The 22,638-nt window shown below is 49.1% G+C and overlaps 3 protein-coding genes across 3 annotated transcripts; 1 reads left to right on the top strand and 2 right to left on the bottom strand.

Moving 5' to 3' along the window:
• The first annotated feature begins 4,509 nt into the window (after nucleotides 1-4,509).
• On the top strand, nucleotides 4,510-5,703 carry LOC117676454 (olfactory receptor 52K1-like). The gene has a single exon (XM_034435930.3). The coding sequence runs from the start codon at nucleotides 4,711-4,713 to the stop codon at nucleotides 5,701-5,703; it is 993 nt and encodes a 330-aa protein (XP_034291821.1). The 5' UTR covers nucleotides 4,510-4,710.
• Nucleotides 5,704-8,936: 3,233 nt separating this feature from the next.
• Nucleotides 8,937-19,904, bottom strand: LOC117676455 (olfactory receptor 52D1-like). Its single transcript, XM_034435932.3, has 2 exons — nucleotides 19,787-19,904; nucleotides 8,937-10,488 (listed from the first exon to the last, which is right to left on the bottom strand). The coding sequence occupies exon 2, from the start codon at nucleotides 10,004-10,006 to the stop codon at nucleotides 9,050-9,052; it is 957 nt and encodes a 318-aa protein (XP_034291823.2). The 5' UTR covers nucleotides 10,007-10,488; nucleotides 19,787-19,904; the 3' UTR covers nucleotides 8,937-9,049.
• Nucleotides 15,705-19,920, bottom strand: LOC117676452 (olfactory receptor 51E2-like). The gene is made up of 2 exons (XM_034435926.2): nucleotides 19,787-19,920; nucleotides 15,705-17,485 (listed from the first exon to the last, which is right to left on the bottom strand). The coding sequence occupies exons 1-2, from the start codon at nucleotides 19,797-19,799 to the stop codon at nucleotides 16,491-16,493; spliced, it is 1,008 nt and encodes a 335-aa protein (XP_034291817.1). The 5' UTR covers nucleotides 19,800-19,920; the 3' UTR covers nucleotides 15,705-16,490.
• Nucleotides 19,921-22,638: the final 2,718 nt, after the last annotated feature.

Here is a 22,638-nt window from a genome sequence, read left to right as displayed (position 1 = left end):
GATGGTGCTTAATCAGTCAATCAACACAGACCAAACTTCCTGGAGAAGTCAGTAATCTTGCAAAGGTGGAAGGGAAGAGAAGATGACGGTGAGAACCCTCAAGCAGAATAACAGAATAGCAGAGTTGGAAGAGATCTTGGAGGGCTTCCACTCCAACCTTCTCCTCAACCAGGAAACCCTGTGCCAGTTCAGACAAATGGTTGTCCAATCTCTTCTTAAAAGCCACCAGTGGTGGAGCACCCACAACTTCTGAAGGGAAGCCATCCCACTGATCAATTATTTTAACTGTCAGGAAAACAGAGAAACAGAAAACAGAATAAAAGAGTTGGGAGGGACCTTGGAGGTCTTCTAGTCCAACCCCCTGCTCAGGCAGGAAACCCTACACCAGACCCTACAGAAATTTCTCCTTAGTTCTAGGTTGGTTGTCTCCTTGATGATCTTCCATCCATTGCTTCTTGTCCTGCTTTCAAGTGCTTTGAAGAATAAGTCGACCCCCTTTTCTTTGTGGCAGCCCCTCAAATATTGGAACACTGATATTATGTCTCCCCTAGTCCTTCTTTTCACTAAACTAGGATATCCCCAGTTCCTGCAACTGTCCTTCATAGGCTTTAGCCTCCAGTCCCCTGAGCAATTGAAGTGAGGAGGGTTACCATGTGGGAGGCCTGAAAGACCAGGTTGGGGCACACCTGAACGGTCACAAAGGGTGGTCACACGACCCCTGGAGTCTACAGTCATGGTAAATACATGATGGTTGCCAAGCGTCCAAATCTTGGTCATGTGTCCATGGCAGTGGTGGGTTGCTCCCTCTTGGGGATAGGAGGAGCCCGTGATGTCACAGACCATGACTTTGATTCTGTCTGAAGTTGAAATTTGAAAAATAATCATCAACTGGCCACCTTCACCTGACAGGCCCGGTCTGTTAATTGATTGGTCAGCTTTGAAGGGGCTTTTGCAAGAGAGCCCTGAATTAGCTCCAAGCAGGGCTAGTCCTTCTGGAACCCCTGGCTGATGCTTGGCTTGATGGAGCTGTGGTTAGGATCAGCCGGTCGCTAAGACCCCCTTGGACACTGAAAGAGGCCGGAGGCAAACACTTCGGTTATCGGGAGGGTGAGTCTGGCTGGCCAATTGTGAAGGAGAATTGCTGAAGACTTGTGTATGGGGGCCATTCCTGGAACCCTCAAAGGGGAGGGGGCCTTTTGCTTAAGCCCTGGTCAAGAATGGCCAGGCAAAGGTCAGCAGGTTAAAAAGCACCCCTTTAGCTAATTACAGGCAGTCCTCCACTTACAACAGTTCATTTAGTGACCATTGAAAGTTACAATGGCACAGAAAAAAGTGACTTATGACCGTTTTTGACACTTTTGACCATTGCTACTTTGGTCACATGATCAAAATTCAGAGGCTTGGCAGCTGACTCATGTTTATGACGGTCACAGTGCCCTGGGATCATGTGATCCCTTTTACGACCTTGTGACAAGCCAAGTCAATGGCGAAGCCACATTCAATTAACAACCATGCTGCCAACTTAACTGCAATGATTCACTTAGCAACCGTGGCAAGAAAAGTCGTAAAATGGGGCAAACTCACTTAGCAGCTGTTTTGCTTAGCAACAAAAAATTTGGGCTCAATCGTGGTCATAAGTCGAGGACTATCTATAGTTGTAGCTTCCCAGTGATCTTCAAGGGCCACTGTATGCGGAGCACATTACAGAGATGTGGGATCCTTGGAGCTCTCTGAGCTTGGGTGGTTTTATTGCAGACCTTTCATTACCCAAGTAGGGAACATCATCAGTGCTAGAAAGGAGTGGAGTTTGTGGAGAGGAGGAGGAGGAAGAGGAGGAGGAGGAGGAGAAGGAGAAGGAAAACTTTGGGGTCCTTGATGGTCTCTGAGCTTGGTGATTTTCTTGCAGATGTTTCATTACCAAACTAGGCGAATGATGGAACATCTGCAAGAAGCCCACCCAGCTCAGAGAGCACCAAAGACGCCACAGTTCAAAGGTGGGAAGTATGTTTTCCAAACATGGAAGCAAGGAACTGGCATAAAACGCTCAGAATTCTCTTTGCCCGTAAAGGTTTCAAAAGCTCCTGTAATTTTCCTACCTTTACAGCCTGGAGATACCGAGCCTTGATGCTACTACGAAGTCTATCCATGGCCAAGGACAACGTTGGAACTTGGGGAAAGTTTTTTCAGGTCTGGGAATATTACCCAACTCTCAGACATGATCAGCATTGATTGCTCCCACTGGGTAGATGGTATTTCCTCTGGAGGGGCCAAGGGGTGGGCAGGGCCCGGGACAGGAGGCCCCAGGGAGATCTGCTGGCAGTCCTGGGTTCCCTTGGTCTCTCCAGGGGAGCAAACGAAGTTCCACTGTGGCAGGAGATGGACTCCTCAGCCTCCCTCTGCTGCAGTCTGGCTGAGTTCTGTGGGGGAGGGGGTGGGTGGGTGGGGGTAAGGAAGGTTTTATTTAAAGAGACATCTTCAGCTCTTGAGCTGGCCTCAGTGGTGGCATCCTGATGACCAAGCCTTCTTCTGCCTTAGCACTGGGGCTGCCAGTGGTGCTGTCCGTCCAGGTTCAGTTTGGGTTCAGTTAAAGAGAGCAGTTGAGCATTATCTGCAGGTACATCACCTGGGAGGGGATGCATTTTGTAAATATATTTCTTGCTTCACGGGAAGGTTTTTTTTTTTGGCACAGTGAAAGGGCCGGTTGTTAAATGTTTATGATTCACTTTTTAGTCAATCTTCCAGATGAAGCTTAAGGCAGCATTCCCTCCTAGCTTTCCTCACAGCCACCACCCTGTGAAGGAGGCAATGGCTGCCCCCACATCATCCAGGAAACCCCAATCGCTAGGGAAGCAGGGAAACAAGCCCCGGTCTTCTACCTTCACCAGACTGGCGCTCAATTTGTTCTCGTTATTTTGAAGAAAAACCAGTCATTACCCAAAGGGGAGAAAAGGCTACCTCGAAGTGGGCAGTTTAAAAATCAGGGTACAGGGGCCAAAGGAAAGGAGAACCAGAATGGCTTAAGCCACCAGGGCCACCTCTGAGGTTGCATTACATGTTTTCCAGATGTTTTGAGTTGGTGGAGAGCCTGAACTTTATGAGTCAGGTTGAGCCAAATTGTGAAGCCCAGAGACAACACAGAGAAATCCAATCAATTCAATCCTTTGTTTGCTTATTCATAGTAGACAGATCACTGGAAAAATTAATTATGTTTGAAAGAATGAGCAGTAAAAGGAAACCAGGCCCCTGAAGAACCCAGTGCCTGGACACCATCAGAGCTGACACCAGCCACAACATAGAACAAGACTGGAAGATGCGGAGAGACCTGGCCCAGAGAATCACCAAAAGTTGGACTCAGCTGAATGGGTAGCAAGAGCAAGAGCACTGAGACTTATATACCGCTTCACAATGCTTTCCAGCCCTCTCTAAGTGATTTACAGAGTCAGCCTATTGCCCCCAACCATCTGGGTCCTCATTTGACCAACCTTGGAAGGATGGAAGGCTGAGTCATCCTTGAGCCTGGTGAGATTCAAACTGCTGAACTGCTGGCAGCCAGCAGTCAGCAGAATAATGCACTCTAACCTCTGCGCCACCACTATCTCATCAGTAGACAGAATCTTGCCAGACTGAGGCTATAAACTTCTAACCTACCGGACATACCCTGAGAGAGGGAGACTACGCTGTGGCTACTGCGAACCTCTCCCTCCCTCCCTCCCTCCCTCCCTCCCTCCCTCCTTCCTTCCTTCCTTCCTTCCTTCCTTCCTTCCTTCCTTCCTTCCTTCCTTCCTCCCTCCCTCCCTCCCTCCCTCCTTCCTTCCTTCCTTCAACTGAGAACTGCGCAGTCTCTTCATCTGGATCTTTCTCTGGGACAGCTCTGTGCTGCCAATGCTTTCCCTCACTGCTCATGCCTCTCACAAAGTATAATATAATATACTCTTAAAATATATTGGTCACTTGTGGAATGTTATGTAGAATCCATTGTTCAAGCCACACGTGTAATCAATGCCCTTTATTGTGTGATTATTTGCTTTCTGACACATCACATATTCCAAAGGTATGTACCATTTGTTTCTGTACCCTATAAAAAGGTGTAACTTTCTCCCTCACACGTGTTTTTGCTTTGCCTGAATTACTGGGTGATTGATATTTCCAAATGGGCTTCCTCGTCTTCTTCTTCTTGTGTCATATCCGTCATCGGATGTTGGTGATCATGTTGGCAGAGAAGCCCATTTGCAAAGGGAAGAGCGCCTCTCTCAAATTCAGGGACTGTGTTCTTATTAGCTCCGCAACCACTTGGCCAAATGGTTAGGTCAGAAAAGAATAAAAGATCCAGAAAGAAAGTTGCAGGGATGTTTTGTTTGTTTGCTTGAGATTTTGGGGGGGGGGGGGATTTTTTTTTGTCTGTTTCCAAAAGTCCTGGAGTTTTAACTTGCTACGTGGAGAATACTTGGCTGCCTAACTGGGTGCAAGAACAGGATGCTTGAAATCCCAAATTCTTCTAATTTCTGTTTGGTGGATCAAATTTATGAACAAATTCATGAAGGATGCTGGTTAGTTAAGACAGAACAGCAGAGAAGATGAATGTTGGGTTAACTTTCTGTTTTGCTGGCAGCATTTCAGAAAGGAAGGAGATCTTCAACCCCAGCAAGGACTCCTTCCGCCATCAGTTATGTGGTGTCTGAGCAAGAAAACCCCAGCAAGAAAGATCTTGAAATGAAGCAACTCTTCAGGGGGCCGTACAATAGATCGGCGTGCAACCACACCCGCCTGGAGCCCCTCGTTTTCTTCCTGTCTGGGATTCCTGGCCTGGAACAAGCTCACCACTGGATCTCCATCCCCTTCTGCTCCATGTTTGTCATCTCCCTTCTGGGCAACGGCACCCTCCTCTATGTGATCAAGACAGACCTGAGTCTCCACAAACCCATGTTCTTCTTCCTCTCCATGCTGTCCTCCATTGATCTGGTATTGTCCCTCACCACCATGCCCAAAACCCTGGGCATCTTCTGGTTCAACGCCGGGGAGATTGGGTTGGTTGGCTGCCTGGTGCAGATGTTTTTCCTCCACTCCTTTTCCATCATGGAGTCTGCAGTGCTCTTGGCCATGTCCTTTGACCGCTACGTGGCCATTTGCCACCCTCTGAGGTACCACAGCATCCTGACTCATTCGCTGGTGGTCAAAGCAGGGCTGGTGGCTTTGATGAGAGCGGTGGCCCTGATGCTGCCGCTGCCCTTCCTGCTCCGGAGACTGTCCTACTGCCACTCCTTCCTCATTGCCCACTGCTACTGCGAGCACATGGCCGTGGTGAGGCTGGCCTGTTCCAACACCCGCTTCAATAATGTCTACGGGATCTTTGTGGCTCTCCTGATTGTTGGCTTTGACTTGGGCTTCATCGTGCTGTCCTATGCCAAGATCCTCCGAGCTGTCTTGAGCTTGGCTACCAAGGAGGAACAGCACAAAGCCTTTGGCACCTGCCTGTCTCATGTCTGCGCCATCTTGGTCTTCTACGTTCCTGTGGTTCTCTCCTCTGTCATACACAGGTTTGGCCACCATGTTCCTGCCTACATCCACATTCTCTTGGCTAATTTCTACCTGCTCTTCCCACCAATGATGAACCCTATTATCTATGGGGTGCAGACAAAGCAGATCCGAGAGAGAGCTCTCCACCTCTTCCATCACCAGCAGCTGTTACGAAAGGCAGCCTTGTAAAGGAACTGCTTATTCAGAAGCTGTATGTTCGTATCTATATGCAACATATAAATCCGGATACTTTCTTCTCCACATCTTCACATTCATAAGGAAGAGCACCTCCATCTTCCCTACCTTGTAGGACCTGTGAGAATCCCAGGCCTTGTTCTCATCATCACTGCAACTGGCCAAAGTAAGGAGAAAAGTTTCCTCTACTGGGACTGGTTTGGTTGCTTCATCCATTTCCCCTCTGAGCCTGGCTGTCAGATCTGCCTCAACTTGGACTTCTAACAGTGGTGAAATCCAAATTTTTTTTACTACTGCTTCTGTGGGCATGGCTTGGTGGGTGTGGCAGGGGAAGGATACTGCAAAATCTCCATTCCCACCCCACTCCAGGGGAAGGATACTGCAAAATCTCCATTCCCACCCCACTCTGGGGCCAGCCAGAGATGGTATTTGCCAGTTCTCTGAACTACTCAAAATTTCCGCTACCGGTTCTTCAGAACCTGTCAGAACCTGCTGGATTTCACTCCTGACTTCTAAGTAAAAATGATCCTTGAGAAAGGTATAGTTTACTAGAAGTCAAGTGAATCACAGTAACGTAAAGCCAGAACTGAAAGTTTGTGCCAGACTTTTGCCAGTTAACTTTCCTCCCTTGGTCCCTTCCCATTGTTTGTCTCTCATTGTCCAATCAAATTTAAAAGAGATGTTTTGGTAACAGTCACTCTACGTGTTGGCATTCTTCTCCCAGGGAAATGGCCTTGAAGACTTTGTTGGTTCTCACAGAGAAGTATGTTTCACTTCCCCCCAGGCCCTCGCCTGCCCTCCCAGCTTCCTCCCAGAGTTCACGGCAGGCTGGCAGGGAGGTGGCGGTTCTGAAGTTGGCCCCGGGGCCAATAGGAAGCAGAAAGAAAATGGGAGGGGAGGGGAGGGGCCTCCAGGCAGTCCCTGGCTCTGTTGCTATTAGCTGGGTCTTGCTAAGCAGGGGTTCTAGGTCTGGTCCAACACGAACAAAGAGCCGGAGTCCAATTCTCTCTGAGTCACACGTTTATTCAGATCTTGAGAAAGGGAGGTGATACCATTTAGCTGCAGGAATCTACCCAGACTTCTTGCCTTCCCCTGGAAATGACCAGATAAGGATTCATGGATCTTGGGGGAGGTCAAGCTTATGCTGCTTGGGGCTGTGCAAAGACTCCAGGCTGGGTCCTCACTTGACCCCTCCTTCCAGCCTAGCTAGCAGTTTCCTGACATCAGCTGCCCATTGGCCCTGTTTAGGGTGACCTGTTCCTCATTGGGTAGGAAGGTCTCTGGGAATATCTGCTGGGGTATTGTGAAGATTATTCAGGCTACCTGGTGGATAACTTTGCTCAGATCCACTTTACCATGGACTCTGATACCACAGAGCAGGCTGAGGTTCTTGGATGTATAGCAGGGGTGAAATCCAGCAGGTTCTGAGAGGTTCTGGAGAACTGGTAGCAGAAATTTTGAGTAGTTCAGAGAACCGGTAAATGCCACCTCTGGCTGGCCCCAGAGTGGGGTGGGAATGGGGATTTTGCAATATCATTACCCCAGGAGTGGGGAGGGAATGGGGATTTTGCAGTATCCTTCCCCTGCCACGCCCACCAAGCCACGCCCACAGAACCGGTAGTAAAAAAAATTGGATTTCACCACTGATGAATAGTCTGGTGGTGTGATCTGGGATGAGTTGTCCAGTCTCTTCTGAAAAACCTCCAGAGATGGAGCACCCACAACTTCTGGAGGCAACCTGTTCCACAGACTAATTGTCCTACCCTGTCAACTCTGCCTTGGCCTACAATTGTTGTTTCTCAAGCCCATAGCCCTCGTCACCATCCGCACGTGGCTCTCCTGGGCCTTGGCACCATAGAGCCTGGGGCTGAGCTTGGGAGGGACCAGGAAGTCAACGTTGGCTATGGACACACAAAAGAGGAAGGGGCAGCCCGGTTCCTTTCTGCTTCAGAGCAGCAGGACAGGCTGGGTTGGATCAACATGAGAGGGGATGAAGAGGGAGGGTCTTCTCAGCCTAGAGGAGAAATTGTTTTCTGAGTCAAGCTATCCCTGCTGCCAGGGAAGGAGCTGCATGGTGGCTTCAGAGGGGATCTGTCAACAAGGAGACTTCCTGAGGGAGGTCAAGGAGAACATCTAAACAGGCCGTGAATCACAGCAGTTGGTTTCACATGGAAATGGTTAATACAGTGAAGCTGAACTGCTGAACCTTCAAGGCATTTCTGGACCTCAAGAAGTGCTGCTGGCAGAACAGGAAGTGAATTAACTATTTTGCTATCTGGTAAAGTATTTGTATGAGGAACAGAGGCTCCAGGGATCAGTCCGTGACTGTCAGGCGCAAGAAATCAGGAGAGCAGGCAGTTCAAATGAATACAAGTTTTTTAAAAAATAAATTTTATTAATTTTCTATTAATTACATTCCTTAGTGCCTAACAAACATCGTGTTGTCTGGATATTTAATTTGCTTAACAATTCAAATTCCCTTCTTACTCTTCCCCCCTTTTTTCCAATCACTGGTAAAATAAGTTCCAAGTTTGATAATATTCTGTGTCTTCTTTCTGCTTGATTTTCAATGTAAGTCTGTCCATTTCTGCACAGTCTAATATCTTCTTAATTATCTCTTCATTTTGGAGTGTTTCTTCACCTTTCCAATATTGTGTGAAGAGAATCCTCGCTGCTGTTAAAACATGCAATACTAAATACATACTTTTCTTATCAAATTTTTCTGATATCATCCCTAATAAAAACAGTTCAGGTTTAAAATGTACATGTTTCCTATTATCTTTTCTAGCCATCTATGTATTTTTGTCCCAAATGTTTTTGTTTTAGCACAAGTCCACCACATATGTGCCTTTCTTTTGATTAAATTTCCAACATTTGCTAGACATTTTAAAACTTTTTAGCTACTCTAGCAGGTGGTAAATGCCATCTATAAAAGATTTTGTATAAATTTTCTTTATAAGAAGAAATGAATACAAGTTTAATGTATGGTGGGATCTACAAGAATCTGAACTACTAACAGTCAAAGCAAATAGGCAGTGGATATAAGTCAATGGAATTCTAGGTGGGCTGGATCTCTTGCGGGCTCAAAAGGACTCCAAACTTACGACACACTTGACCCTTCCTTCCCTCGGGTTCAGCCTGGTCATCTCCTACAACAGCCTAATTAAACCACTACCTATTAAGAGATTGTCCGAATATAGAACAGTAGACAATATTCCTTCAAAATATTTTGGGAGAAATAAATTTATTTGCATCCACATTGAACAGAAAGATCTAAACACACAAAGATTGTTAATTTCACACAGCACTACTATGAGTTGGCTTGGACTCTGCCTCGGACCTAAATTTTCCTACTTTGCATCCCCATAGCCATCAACACCCGCATACGGATCTCCTTGGTCTTGGCACCATAAACCATGGGGTTGAGCATGGAAGGGACCAGCAAGTAGACGTTAGCCAGGAAGATGTGGACAGTGTGGGGGATGTTATGCCCAAAGCGGTGAGAAAGAAAGGAGAAGAGTCCAGGGGTGTACAGAATGACGATGACTCCCACGTGGGCCCCACAAGTGCCCAGGGCTTTGTGCCGAGCCTCCAAGGAAGGCAGGTGGAACACGGTCCGTAGGATCAGTCCATAGGAGATGAAGATGAAGGTCAGGTCTCCACCGGTAATGAGGAGGGACACAATCAGCCCATAGAGGTTGTTGGGAGTGGTGTTCCCACACGCTAGTTTTACTAGAGCCATGTGCTCACAATAAGTATGAGAGATATTTCGGGAGTGACAAAATCTCAACCTCAGCAAAAGTAAAGGAATGGGCAAGACGATTACAAAGGCCCGGATAACAATGGCTGCTCCAAATTTGACCACCGTCTTTGGGGTCAGCAGAGTTGTGTAGCTGAGCGGGTCGCAGATGGCCACGTATCGGTCATAGGCCATGGCGGTGAGCGTCCCAGATTCCACAGCAGAGATGGCATGGACCATGAACATCTGCACCAGGCAGGCAGCGAAGGTGATCTCTTGGGCATTGGCCCAGAAGATACCCACCATCTTGGGCAGGATACAGGTGGGCATGGCCATGTCGGTGAGTGCCAGGATGGAGAGGAAGAGATACATGGGCTGGTGCAGGCTGGATTCTGTCCAGATGACCCAGAGCAGGGTGGCATTGCCCAGGAGAGCCAAGGTGTAGATGAAGCAGAAGGGAATGGAGAGCCAGGTCTGGACATTCTCCAGTCCTAGAAACCCCAGGAGGAAGAAGGAGGTGGAAGGGGCATGGACACTGAGGTTGGTAGTTCCTGGCATAGCAAATCACATTAAATGAACCAGATGCCTGTCTCTCCAAGCTGCCTGGGTCTTCTTACTTCTTAAATATTTTGATACAATCTGCTGAATCTAAAAGTTGCCTTGCTTCCCACCCCATCAATCGGTCTGCAGTTTCTTTGGATAATGTCTCCTCCTAAGTCATGGGACCTTCTGGGGCTTCTTCTGGTTAGAGAGTCAGTTTCCTGCCTCTGGGTGACGAACTGGGTGTTCCTCTCAGAGAAAGGGAGGACGTGAGTAATCCCACTCCGTGCTTTGTGCGGCAGAGCCTAAGAATAGCCCCCAACATACTTTCTGTAGCTCAGTTTCTCCTTAGGAACAATGAGGGGATTTCCTTGCTGCACTCAGCTGAGGCTCCAATTTTAGAAGATGGGTTTCCCCTCGCTCCCAGGCCTTGCTCTTCCCTTCAGGAGGAGGAAAGAGTCATCCTGGCCACGTTGCATTCTCGGGGTGCAAGAGAAGAACTGCAAGAGAAGAAAAGGAAACAGGAAGGGAGCAGAGCTCAGCTGCTATAGGTGGATTGAAGTGTCACAAGCTATCAGTGGTCTCACCACCCCTTGTCCCATGGAAGCTCCTGTTTGGGGCTTCAGCCAGCCAATCCACAATTCCTATTCCAGAGCCTTCCATGTATTTTTAAAAGGTTTTTGAGAAGAGATTTCATAGCCATTTGCTGAAATGGTTTGGGGTCTCCGTCTTGGGTGGGAGGTTGGACTCACAAACCTCCAGGATCACTTCCAACTCTATTCTTCTGTTTTGTTATTCTGTTATTCTTTCTGTGATCCTGTGTATCCATCCCATCAAGCCCAAAGAAAGTCTGAAGTGATATAGGATCTCTTGTCACAGGCAGGGGGCTGGACTAGAAGACCTCCAAGGTCCCTTCCAAACCTATTATTCTAGGTTCTACATTAGCTCTCTCCTCTCGTTTCATCCCTTTTGACAATGTTGACTTGCCAAGCTCAGAAGTCTGCACATTATGGAGTTACTTCAAGGTTAAGAAGAGAAGAGAAGAGAAGAGAAGAGAAGAGAAGAGAAGAGAAGAGAAGAGAAGAGAAGAGAAGAGAAGAGAAGAGAAGAGAATACTAACAGAGTTGGAAGGGACCTTGTAGGTCATCTAGTCCAACCCCTGCTCAAGCAGGAGATCCTATACCATTTCTGATAGATGGCAGCCCAGCCTCTTCTTGAAAGCTTCCACTGATGAAGGCAACTTCTTTCCTTTGGTTGACTGTCCTAGTTAAGTATGGTTAACTAGATTAACTATGAGGGGTCCTTGGTGATTTTTGAGTTTGGTGGTTTTCTTGCAGATGTTTCATCACCCAAACTAGGTAACATCACCAATGCTAGTCTAACTATGGTTAACTATGGTTTCCCATTCAGGTGTGCACCCACTGGGTTCATCTGACATCCTTTGCTAAAGATCTACACACGATGTATTTTAAGGTGGGCCTCTGTACACCTTTGTTAAGCAAGCGGTTTAGCATATAATCAGAGGCAAAGAAGAGCCTCAAACTTAAAAGTGACTTACCTCCACCCTGTGTATGCATTGGTTCCTTTTATCCATTTTAATATTGATTTTATGTCTTAATTTTTAATGTTGGATGCTTTAATGTTCTAATCCTGCAATTGTTTTATTCTGTTATTTATGGTATTGCAAGCCAGCCAGAGACACTTAGTGGAGAGCTGGGCAGCATACAACATTTAAAAATAAATAAACTATCTTCATCCACATACTTTTTGCTGTGCTTAAAGAGGCAACACTGAGACTTCACTCTCATGCATACATACATGCACACTCCCACGGAACCATTCTGAGCCACAACACGGACACACCTGCAAGACTGCTAAGGTCTGGCTGACCGGATCAGCGATGGGCCTCTCAACAGCCTCCAAAGAAGCACAGCACCTGACGCAGAATCTGCTGGGATATATAGCTCAGGTGCCACCAGGTAGCAAAGGGACCGAATGGAGATGCTGGCCAGGCAAGGCCTCTCTGGGGAGTTCTGGCTGCACACAATGCCCAGGTGTACAACGTCTCCACTGGAGTCTTGGAGTAAAATTGCACCTGCCCTCTAAACCTCTTGCCCCCCAGCCCCTGAGTGAGGTCAGCTCCTACCTTCTGCAAGAGCTAGAAGCCCTTGGGGCCCCAACGGAGGCCTTTCATGTTGGGGATGGCTGATAGATTAAGAACAGACCCCCATCTCCCCCTTCTCACCATACTCCCTTCCTCCCCACCCATTTAGCTAGCTTGATATTCTTATAGCATTGTATTTATATTATTAGGTTTTGTGCCATTTTATCTTTTATATAATAAGCTGCCCAGAGTTACTGTGTGGTAAGGTGGGTGGCTAATAAATCTTACAAATAAATAAATAAAATGGGGGTGGGGTGGAAGAACTGCTTTATGGTTTGGTGCCTCAGGGGACGGATTCTCTCTTTAGGGTTACCGTTTTCTTTACTTTGCCGCCGTTGTTGCAAAAGGAGGGACAGCAAAAGGAGACACAAACAATCCAGATGGCAGCCTGGATGTTTTTTTGCACCACCTTTTCTTCTTGCACGGAGCGGAGCGTTACTCTCAGGCCTGGGATTCAATCCCCGTGTCTAGGTAAAGGGAGAGGAAGCAAAGAGGCGACGTCTGGAAGCAGCTCAGACAGAGACCTCCCTGATTCACGGAGCAATGAGGGTGGGAGGAGGAGGAGGAGGAGGAGAGGAACAGTTAAATTGTTGCAGCCCATCTCAATCAGAGTAGTTTTAGCCTTGCTGCGGAGTGGATTCCCTGGCCTGGTGAGCTTCATGGGGAGGACAACAGGGGACTGGAGAGGAAAGGGGGCGTCCCAACCCCTTCGCTGGCTTGGCTGCTGCCGGCTGAAGTTGAGCAACTAGGAAGGGAAGACAGAAAACACAATTTTCCTACAGGAATGGGGCAACTTGCCATGCCCAACTTGCCACGGGACAATTCAACAATTCAATTTAATTATTTAAAATGATTTAAAATATATTTTAATTTTTTTTTAAAATACTTTATTGATTTTTTCCAAAATATAAAAATAGTATACAATCTCTTTCTTGATCAGAGGTACAGTGTTTATACAATTTGGTACATCGTACGTTGAATAAGTTCATCTTTAACTATACAGTGTTCTATACGATTAAATCCAATTCAAATGTATAGCAAGTCCTATCCTATGCTCATACTTTTATTTTATTCTTCAACCAGTTATACCAATTTCCCCATACTTCATAATATTTAGAATTCTCCTCATTTTTTAACTCACTCGTCATATTAACTCACTAACTCATATTTTAATTTTCATCGTTCACATTTCATTCTGCCCCTCCTTTGACATCCTTTCTTCAATGAATCTATTCCACCATTTCTCCGATAGTAGTGTACCTCTTGTCCTGCAGCGAGTTGTCCTAGGCCAGGGGTTCCCAACTGGGGGTGCAAAATGATATTCCAGGTTTGCGAAAACTTGGGTTTAGAAGTTTCAAAATTATAGTGTATGTGTATAATTACCAGTATATGCATATAATTATTTATTTTTTAAAGGGGTGCGAGAATAGAAGCGTTCTAGGGGTGCGGGAGATAGAAAAGGTTGGGAACCCCGAGTGTGGAGCCGAGAGCTGCAAGTTAACTCTTTTCCCACTTGAGCAATAGGTGAGCTGAGCTGGCTTCAGCCACGGCCTGGGATGAGAGGAAGGCTGGTCCTTCAAGGGCAGCTGGCAAGGTAGGAGATGCAAGTGTCCTTGAGCTCCTCCAGGGGAGTCCACTGTCCATGTGCTCATTCTCCCCCTTGAGACCATGATTGTCTCGGATCATCTGAACCTAGGATCCAGGTGGGAAGAGGGCCAAGCCAATAGGAATTGAGGAGCTCTGCCTTCTCCCCACCCACCCAGAAGTGGGTATCCACGGCCTTTCTCTACTGATGGAGACCAACTTGGGGCATCCCTTGACGGTGTGATTCTGTCCTTTATTAGGTGCATAATCTTCACACATTGTGAAGAAGCAATGGATGGAAACTAAGCAAGGAGAGGGGCAACTAGGACAAAGGAAGAATTTCCTGACAGTGAGGACAATTAACCAGCGGAATGGCTTCCCTCCAGAAGTTGTGGGGGCTCCATCACTGGAGGCTTTGAAGAAGAGATTAGGCAGACACTTGTCTGGAAGAGTATGGAGTCACCTGCTTGGACAGAGGGTTGGACTAGAAGACCCCCAAAGTTACTCCCAACTCTGTTATTTTATTTTCTTGCTTTTCCCGTCAGGATTTCCATTCATGGAAACCTTCCTAAAGTCTCTCTTAGTCTTCCTACTTCTCCCTCACAGAAATGAAGAGGTTTTGGCTGAGGAAGCCTTCTGGGAGTGGGGTTGAGTGAGCCTTCCCCCCCAAAACTCCCCTGCTCCAAAGACCAGCCCACTTCGGGCTTTCTAGAGCCAGGGCACCATCAGGTGGTGGAGCAACCCCTCTGGGAGCTCTGCCCTGTGGGGGGGAGGGGTCTGTGGAGCTGGGCCATCTCCGAAGAATGACTGCCCACCAGAGGCCTTGGAGGGTTGGACTAGAAGACCTCCAAGGTCCCTTCCAGCTCTATTATTCTATGTTCTGTGTTCTATGCTGTATTGGAGGTACACCTCCCAGTGTTGGTTTTAAGATGGGCAGCTATACCATTGCTATAAACCGGAGGTCTCCAAACTTGGCAACTTTTAAGACTTGTGGACTTCAACTTTCAGAATTCCCCAGCCAACTAGATCCCCTTTAAGACCACAAGTCTTAAAAGTTGGCCAAGTTTGGAGACCCCTGCTATACGCAGGCAGGCTGGCAGGCAGCCACAGAAGTAGGTCTGTTGGGGAACAGGTGGAGACCTTTCCCCCTGGAGGTCTCCCCAGCCTTTTCCTCCATGTGCTTATGGGTCTTTGTGTGTGTGGCAGAGCTCCAAGTAAGCTGCACCTGAGCCACTCAGCATTGCATGGACAGGGAGGGGGGCTTAGAACAGGCTACGCAGCTGCTGCTCAATTGCTCCTCCACTGTGCCTGACCAATGCCTGGAATGGGGGGGGGGATTCTTTACCTTGGTGGCCCCCAACCAGCAAAAGCCCAGTTCTTTCTTTAGCCAGTTTTTCCTGCCACAAAAACGGGTCCTGTTTTGCTGAGGTTATCCTAATGGGCAGATGGAGGGATGGATGGGTCGTAAGCCTCTTTATCTTACTTTACTTCCAAATACTCAGAAATGAGAATTGGAAAGCAGACAAGCACCCCTTGTGCGAGGAATGGGACTGTATGGAGGCCAGGTGAGATGATGACAGCACCCCCGGGACCCCCACTCTGGAAGGCTTGAAGGGTGGGATTGGGGCAGAACACCAGAGTTGGAAGGGACCTCAGAGGTCGTCTAGTCCAACCCTCTGCTTAAGCAGGAAACCCGATACTATTTCAGATAAACGGTTTTTCAATCTTTTCTTAGAACCGCCAGTGATGGAGCACCCACCTCTTCTGGAGGCAAGTCGTTCCAGTGGTTAATCATTCTAATCACACACACACACACACACACACACACACACACACACACACACACACCCGTGTGTTCTTCCTGGGAGCTGTGAGGTACCTCAGTCCCCCACCGTGCTAGACAGGAGAGACACCCTTCTAATGATGTGAGTGGGCTTCAACTGCAGGAAGGCAGAGCTGAACAGAGACCAACTGCAAGGAGCAAGTTTATTCGAAGGTGAACATAAAACATTTCTGCGTGGCCTTCACTTTGTTAAGGAGAGCCTCAGTTTAGGAAGTTCTGGAATTCAGTTCTGGAATTCCTGCAGCCTTCAAGGTATTATGCAGTCTAGGAGGAAACTGTCCTTAGAAAAGAGGCAGAAGGTCACTCTTCCAAGCTGCTCCCTGCCGGCCCCTCATGGAGGCCCCTTTTTGACCAACATTTTTCCTTGACCAGCATTTCTCAATCCTTCATGATGCATGGACCTCAAGCAAGAGACAGAAGGTTCAGCAGAGGCCAGTGGACCTCTCAGGTTTGATAAGTTCTGAAGCACTTCTCCTCCTCCTTCTCCATCATCTCCATCATCATCATCATCCATGAGAAGCTCGTTTTATAGAGAGGTTGGAGAATTATCCGTTGCTCCCTTGGGGAGATTCTTCTGAAGTGATGGGGGGATTCCTCTGATAATGGGGGACAGGGACATACAGGCATCCCAGAAGAACCTGTGGAGTCCATGGGTCAGCAAAGGCGCAGAAGAAGGGTTTGTAATGTCCATCCTGGGGTCCGTTTGCACAGTCTGGGGATTGGGGCGGCAGGGGAGTTTCAGCCTCAGCAGGCAGGTCAAAGATTAGGATGTTGGCCATTGCAACAGGAAGGCTGCAGAAGATGGCAGTTGTCTTGGGACTCCGTGGACTTCAGATGTGGCCTGTCTCCCTCGGCCTCCTCCTGGGATGAAGAGAGCAACTTCCGGCTTGGTTTTCTACACCCAGCCGGCTTCAGTGAGGCTCCCTGTTCCTGCTGAGCCTCATGTACTTTAAGGCCCGTTTCCGGATGTCTTTAGTCCTAGCCCCATAGACAATGGGGTTGAGCACGGGTGGAACTAGGAGGTAGATGTTGCTCAGGATGGCCTGGAGCAGAGGAGACGCATCTTTCCTGTACCGGTGGATGACGGAGAGGCTAATCAGGGGCACGTAGAAAGCCAGGACCATGCAGAGGTGGGCCAGGCAGGTGCCAGAGGCCCGGAGGCGCTGCTCCCAGGAGCTCAGCCCCAGGACGGCCTTCAGGATCAACAGGTAGGAGACAAGGATGAGCAGGAAGTCCAGGCCCATCACCAGGCTGATGGCGATCAGACCGTAGACGATGTTCATGTTCAGGTTGTGTTTGTCACATGCCAGGTTCATCATATCTTGGTGGAGGCAGTAGGAATGCTGGAGGCCCCTGTCGCAGAAGGACAGGCGGTTGAGGAGCAAGGGCAGAGGAAGGAAGAAGGCCACTCCTCTCACCAAAGCCACGATGCCCACTTTGACTGTCACAGAGTTGGTGAGGATGGTGGAGTACTGAAGCGGGCGGCAGATGGCCACATAGCGATCCACGGCCATGGCCAAGAGGATGGTGGACTCCATGCCCGAGAGGGAATGGATGAAGAACATCTGGAGAAGGCAGGTCCTGGAGGCGATCTCCTTGGCATCTAACCAAAAGAGAGAAAGGACCCTGGGCATCGTGCAGGAGGCCAGGGCCAGGTCGACCCCTGCCAGCATGCCCAGGAAGAAGTACATGGGCGTGTGGAGGGCCGGCTCGGCTTTAATGACCAGAACCACGATGGAGTTGCCCACCAGGGCCACCACGTACATGGCACACAGGGGGAATGCCAGCCAGAAGTGGGCAGCTTCCAGGCCAGGCAAGCCCCTCAAGATGAAGGAGGAGGGGCTGCCCAGGCTTTCGTTCGTGAAGGGCATTGCCAGGGTGGCATCCGGAGGCCCCGTGCTCAGGTCTGCAGAAAGGAAAGAAGGCAGAGTTGGTAACCTCAAGGAGGCAGGCAGGCTGCTTCTTCTCACTCCCCCAAAAAGAGCGCCCGCCCCTGCAGAGGACCCCGGGGGAGGGGCTCTTGGGGTGAGGGACAGCAGCAGCAAGGGGGCCAGGAAGGGGGAGGCAAGGCCCTGGGCAATCTACCGACCAGCTAAGCCATGGTTTGAACTGCTAAGCCACCGTGGGCCTCCCAGGCCCATGTCAGAAGGTCGCAAGGGGGGAATCACGTGAGCCTTGGACACTGCAACCGTCATAAATGTGAGTCGGTTGCCAAGCCTCTGACTTTTGATCTCGTGACTGTGGGGATGCTGCAATGATCATAAGTGTGAAAAATGATCATAAGTCACTTTTTTCACTGCCCTTTGAAGAGTCATGAAATGGACTGCTGTAAGTAGAGGACTACCTGTATCCTAAGGGTTGTGGTGGTGGAGGGGCTGGATGGAGGATTAAAGAGACCCCCGTTCGGTTCCTCCCTCAGCCATGGAAACTCTCTGGGTCATCCTCTCGCAGCACAACCTACCCCACAGGGTTGTCGTTGAAAGGAAAAGTGGGAAAGGAAGAACTGTGCGCCTTCCTGGAACTCTCTGAGGAACGGAGGGATTTAGGGATTCCCACCTTGGACTCTCAATAGGCCGATGAGGTGGGCGTGGGAAGAGCCACGCTAAGCCACCAGCGGCCCACATCGGCCCCTCCCCCACCGGCACGGAGAGTTGTGCAGTTCCAGCCTCAGTTTGCTTTCCGTTATCAACCAGCCGCAGGGAAGGGAGTTGCAAGCAAGCATCAACGAATGCAAACATGGAGCAAAAGGAAAGGCAGCTGCAGAATGATGGCAGTCATTCTTCCAATATCTGAGGGGCTGACCCCAAAAATAGGGGGCTCCACCTATTCTCCAAAGGACTTTAAGGCAGGACAAGAAGCAACGGATGGCAAGTAATCAAGGGGAGAAGCAACCTGGAACTAAGGAGGAATTTCCTGACAGTGAGAACAATTAACCGGTGAAACGACTTGTCTGCAGGAGTTGGGCTGCTCCATCGCTGGAGGTTTTCAAGAAGAGACTTAACAACCATTTGTCAGGAATGGTCCAGGCAGGGTCTCCTGCCTGAGTAGGGGGTTGGCCTCCAAGGTCCCTTCCTACTCTGTGATTTCATTAAATGCAGAATGACTTGAAATTTAAAAAGCAGCTTTGTGATCACACCTTGCACCCTCCCCCAAACAAACTCCCACAGCCCGGGCTGACGGGGCTTCGGAGGAGCCAAGAGGGCCCTTCTTACCCTCCAGCCCTGTGCTGGGGTGTCAGGCCTCAGTGGGGCTTCCACGTTTCTTAAGAACAGGCAGCAAAGGCCCACATTAGTGGCCAAAGGTTTGGGGGCTGCCCAAGTCAGGCAGCGAGTCCCAGACAGCCCCCCTCCCCCAGCTCCCCCTCCATTCCAGACAGGGTCCAAGGTTACAGTGACCTTCCCCAAGTCTGTGCCCCCCGCCCGGACGACCCTCCCAGGGGTTCCAGTGCAGGGTCTGGTTGACGATCTCAGGAGATGGAGTCCAAGACAGCTGGAGCCAGCTGAATTTGGGGAGGCCACTCATTTAAAAATGTTTTCAAAGCAGGGATGCTGGCCACAGCTGGTCCTTCCTAGACAACTTTGAATTAAAGCAACGAAGATGATTAAGGGACTAATCCTATAAAGAATGGTGGCTGGAATTGGGTATGTCTAGTTTAATGAAAAGGATTAGGGGTGACATGATAGCAGTATTTGAGGGGCTGCCCCAAAGAAGAGGGGGGGGGTTCCTACCTAATTCTCCAAAGTCCCTGAAGGCTGGTCAAGGAGCGATGGATGGAAACTAACCAAGGAGAGAAGCAACCTCTTAGAACTAAGGAGGAATTTCCTAACAGTGAGGACAATTAACCAGTGGAACGGTTTGCCTTCCAGAAGTTGTGGGTGCTCCATCACTGGAAGTTCTCAAGAAGAGATTGGGCAGCCATTTGTTGAAATGGTCTAGGGGTCTCCTGCCCAAACAGGGGGTTGGCTTAGATGACCTCCAAGGTCCCTTCCAACTCTGTTATTCTGTAAAATCTTTCTTTCTTTCTTTCTTTCTTTCTTTCTTTCTTTCTTTCTTTCTTTCTTTCTTTCTTTCTTTCTTTCTTTCTTTCTCTCTCTCTCTCTCTCTCTTTCTCTCTCTCTCTCTCGCGCACACACACACACACACACACACACACACCACTTCAGTAAATGTGCAGAACTGAAACTTTTGTTAAATATGTGGAGCTTACCTTGCGAGATCATTTCCCCTGTCTCTCCTCATGCACAGTTGGTAAATTAAGTCCCTCCCGTGAGTTCTCCCTTCTTTCCTTCCTTCTCTGGTGCCTTTAACACACATCCTCCATGAAGGCCTTCTGAGCCTCCGAGTCCAGCTTCACAAGCCCCTCGGCTCCCCTGGGAAGACCCCCGTCCTGGCCCCACCCGGCTCTTCTCCCTGAGGAAGACCCTTCCCAGCTCCCCCTCAAGAGGCAGGTTGTGTCTCTGGAGAAGCCGAGGGGGCTTCCTGCCAGCTGTGAACCAGGCAAGGATGCCTGGATGGAGCCTTCTCAGGCTCAGCCCCCCTCGGGACCAATTTGTCACTGCTGGGAAGGTCCCACCCCAGAAGGGCAGGGCCATGGGAAGGAGAAGCACGTCCAGAGCTACTTTCGGGATCTGATCTGGGCTCTCAGTCCGCCTCAAGAGGAACAAACCTCTCAAGAACAGGAGCGACGGTTTCCCAAGCCCAGGAAGGGAATTTCTCTGGGGGTTTTCCAAGGGGAGCTGCTGCCACTTGAGGGCTTCAGTCCAGAGCCCGTCTTGAGGGAAACGCTGGCCCTCCGTGGCTTAGCGGTGGCCCCGCCATGAACACTGTTGGCCTGGTGCAGCCAGAGCATCTGAAGGCCTGGGACCCCAAGCTCCATTTCTCCAAACCACAGCTCTCTTCTTGCAAAAGATTGTATTCTCTCTCTCCCCCCTCCCTTTCACACCCACCAGCACAGAGATTGGAGAAGGAAGAGCCAAGACGCTTTGCTAGGAACAAAGCAAGATCTGTGCCCTTGATGGGGGATTGCAAAGAAAACATAGCCAGCTGTGCAGGTTGCAGTTAGAGAAGAACCCGGATGCTTCTTGCAAGAGGACCCCTGGCTGGGAAAGGAAAGCAAGGGCTGCGACGTAAGCAGAGGCCTAGGTGGTATCGGTCATGCCAAGGACACCCGAACAAAACGACTTGCATACCTGCTTTTCCAAGCTGAACAGCCTGATTTATACACGGGCAAAGAAATTTGTAACCCATCATAGTATTACTGTTTAGAGTTTCTTGTATCCTGAGGTCCAGGAGCTCCATCACTGGAGGTTCTTGAGATGCAACTGGACAGCCATTTCTCTGCAGTGGTCTAGGGGTCTCCTGCCTTGAGCAGGGGGTTGGGCTAGAAGACCTCCAAGGTCCCTTCCAACTCGGTTATTCTGTTCTGTTTTCCTCCCCTTTCCCTGAGGACTCCTCCCTGCTGAGAAGAGGGTGAGGGACCCTCCGGGTGGCTGAGCCCCAGATCCTCCCCTCCCCAGCTGCCATTCACTTGTGGGGCTGATCGGAATTGAAGGGAGCCCCAAGAGCCCTTCCAGCCCTTGGATTCGGTTGTATGTTCTTTTAGAATAGAATTTTTTTTTTTTTTTTTGGCCAAGGGTGATTGGACACACAAGGAATTTGTCTTTGGTGCATAGGCTCTCGGAGTACATAAAAGAAAAGATACGTTCATCATAAGAATCATAAGGGACAACACTTAATGATAATCAAAGGGTACAAATAAGCAATCAGGAAACAATATCAATATAAATCGTAAGGATACAAGCAACAAAGTTACAGTCATGCAGTCATAAGTGGGAGGAGATGGGTGATGGAAACCGATGAGAAGATTAATAGTAGTGCAGACTTAGTGAATAGTTTGACAGTGTTGAGGGAATTATTTGTTTAGCAGAGTGATGGCGTTTGGGGGAAAAAACTGTCCTTGTGCCTAGTTGTTCTGGGGTGCAGTGCTCCATAGGGTCGTTTTGAGGGTAGGAGTTGAAACACTTTATGTCCAGGATGCGAGGGGTCTGTAAATATTTTCCCAGCCCTCTTTTTGACTCCTGCAGTACACAGGTTCTGAATGCCTCCTTTCCCCCCTTAATTTTACTGGCTTTGCTTTTCTGCACAAGGATAGCAATGTCAAAAACCTCCTCCCGAGACATGCCTGGAAAAGGCTGGAAAAGTTGCCAACTGAAGGTTATTTACCAAGGAAGGGTCACAGCTAATGCTTGAACTCTCCTGCTGTGGGAATTCAGGGGATATTTCTAAGTGGCCTCAAATCACTAGAAGGAAAGCCGGGTCAGCCACTGGGGTGCTGAACCTTCTTCCACAAGTGGCCAAAGTTCCTCCCGAGAGCAAGAAGGGGCCCTCCGTGGCTTCCTCCTGGGGTAGGGAGAGGAATCGGGGGGGGGGGGGAGGAATGGGGAATAAGGGTTGGGGGACAATCCCAACTTGGCCCAGGGCCATGAAGCCCTGAGGGGACCTCTGGGGGGGGCATTCCCATTCCTGGGAACTAAAAGCAGATCTGGTAGCTTCCTGATTCAGTTAATCCCCCACTGTTTATTTAACTTTGACATTTGAGTTAGATTTATTGGGAAATGAACCCCCGTGATTTTCTTGGAAGAAATGCTCGGAAACTGCCTGGGGTCTGGCAGTTGTCACCTGGCTGCCAACCTCCACTCCTCAGGCCCAGGGCTGCCAGATGCAGGGAGGAGCTCTGTCCCTTGGCCCGTAGTCCTTAGGATGGCCTATCGGCAGCAGAATGCAGGAGGACAACAGGCAGAGCTGGGGGTGAAGGTGGTGGAGTTAAACAAGTCATCAGCTTAGAGTCCTTATGTTGCCGCAAATGATGCAAGCCCAACCCCTCTTGAATTCCATTGAATTCCAATTTAATACTGAACATTAATTGGCCGGATTCTTGTGCCAGGGCTTCAGTAAATCTTCTGTGCCGTATCTCCATGAATGGTCCCCGTCCTTTGCAGCTGACATAGCAGCCTCCCCTACCCATGAGTTCTGGAAGGTCAGGACCCCCGTCTTCTTCTG

This window comes from Pantherophis guttatus, chromosome 5 (genome assembly GCF_059756535.1).
Source record: "Pantherophis guttatus breed Tessera chromosome 5, ASM5975653v1, whole genome shotgun sequence".
In the NCBI taxonomy this organism is placed as follows: domain Eukaryota; kingdom Metazoa; phylum Chordata; class Lepidosauria; order Squamata; family Colubridae; genus Pantherophis; species Pantherophis guttatus.
This window is presented reverse-complemented; position numbering and strand designations above follow the sequence as displayed.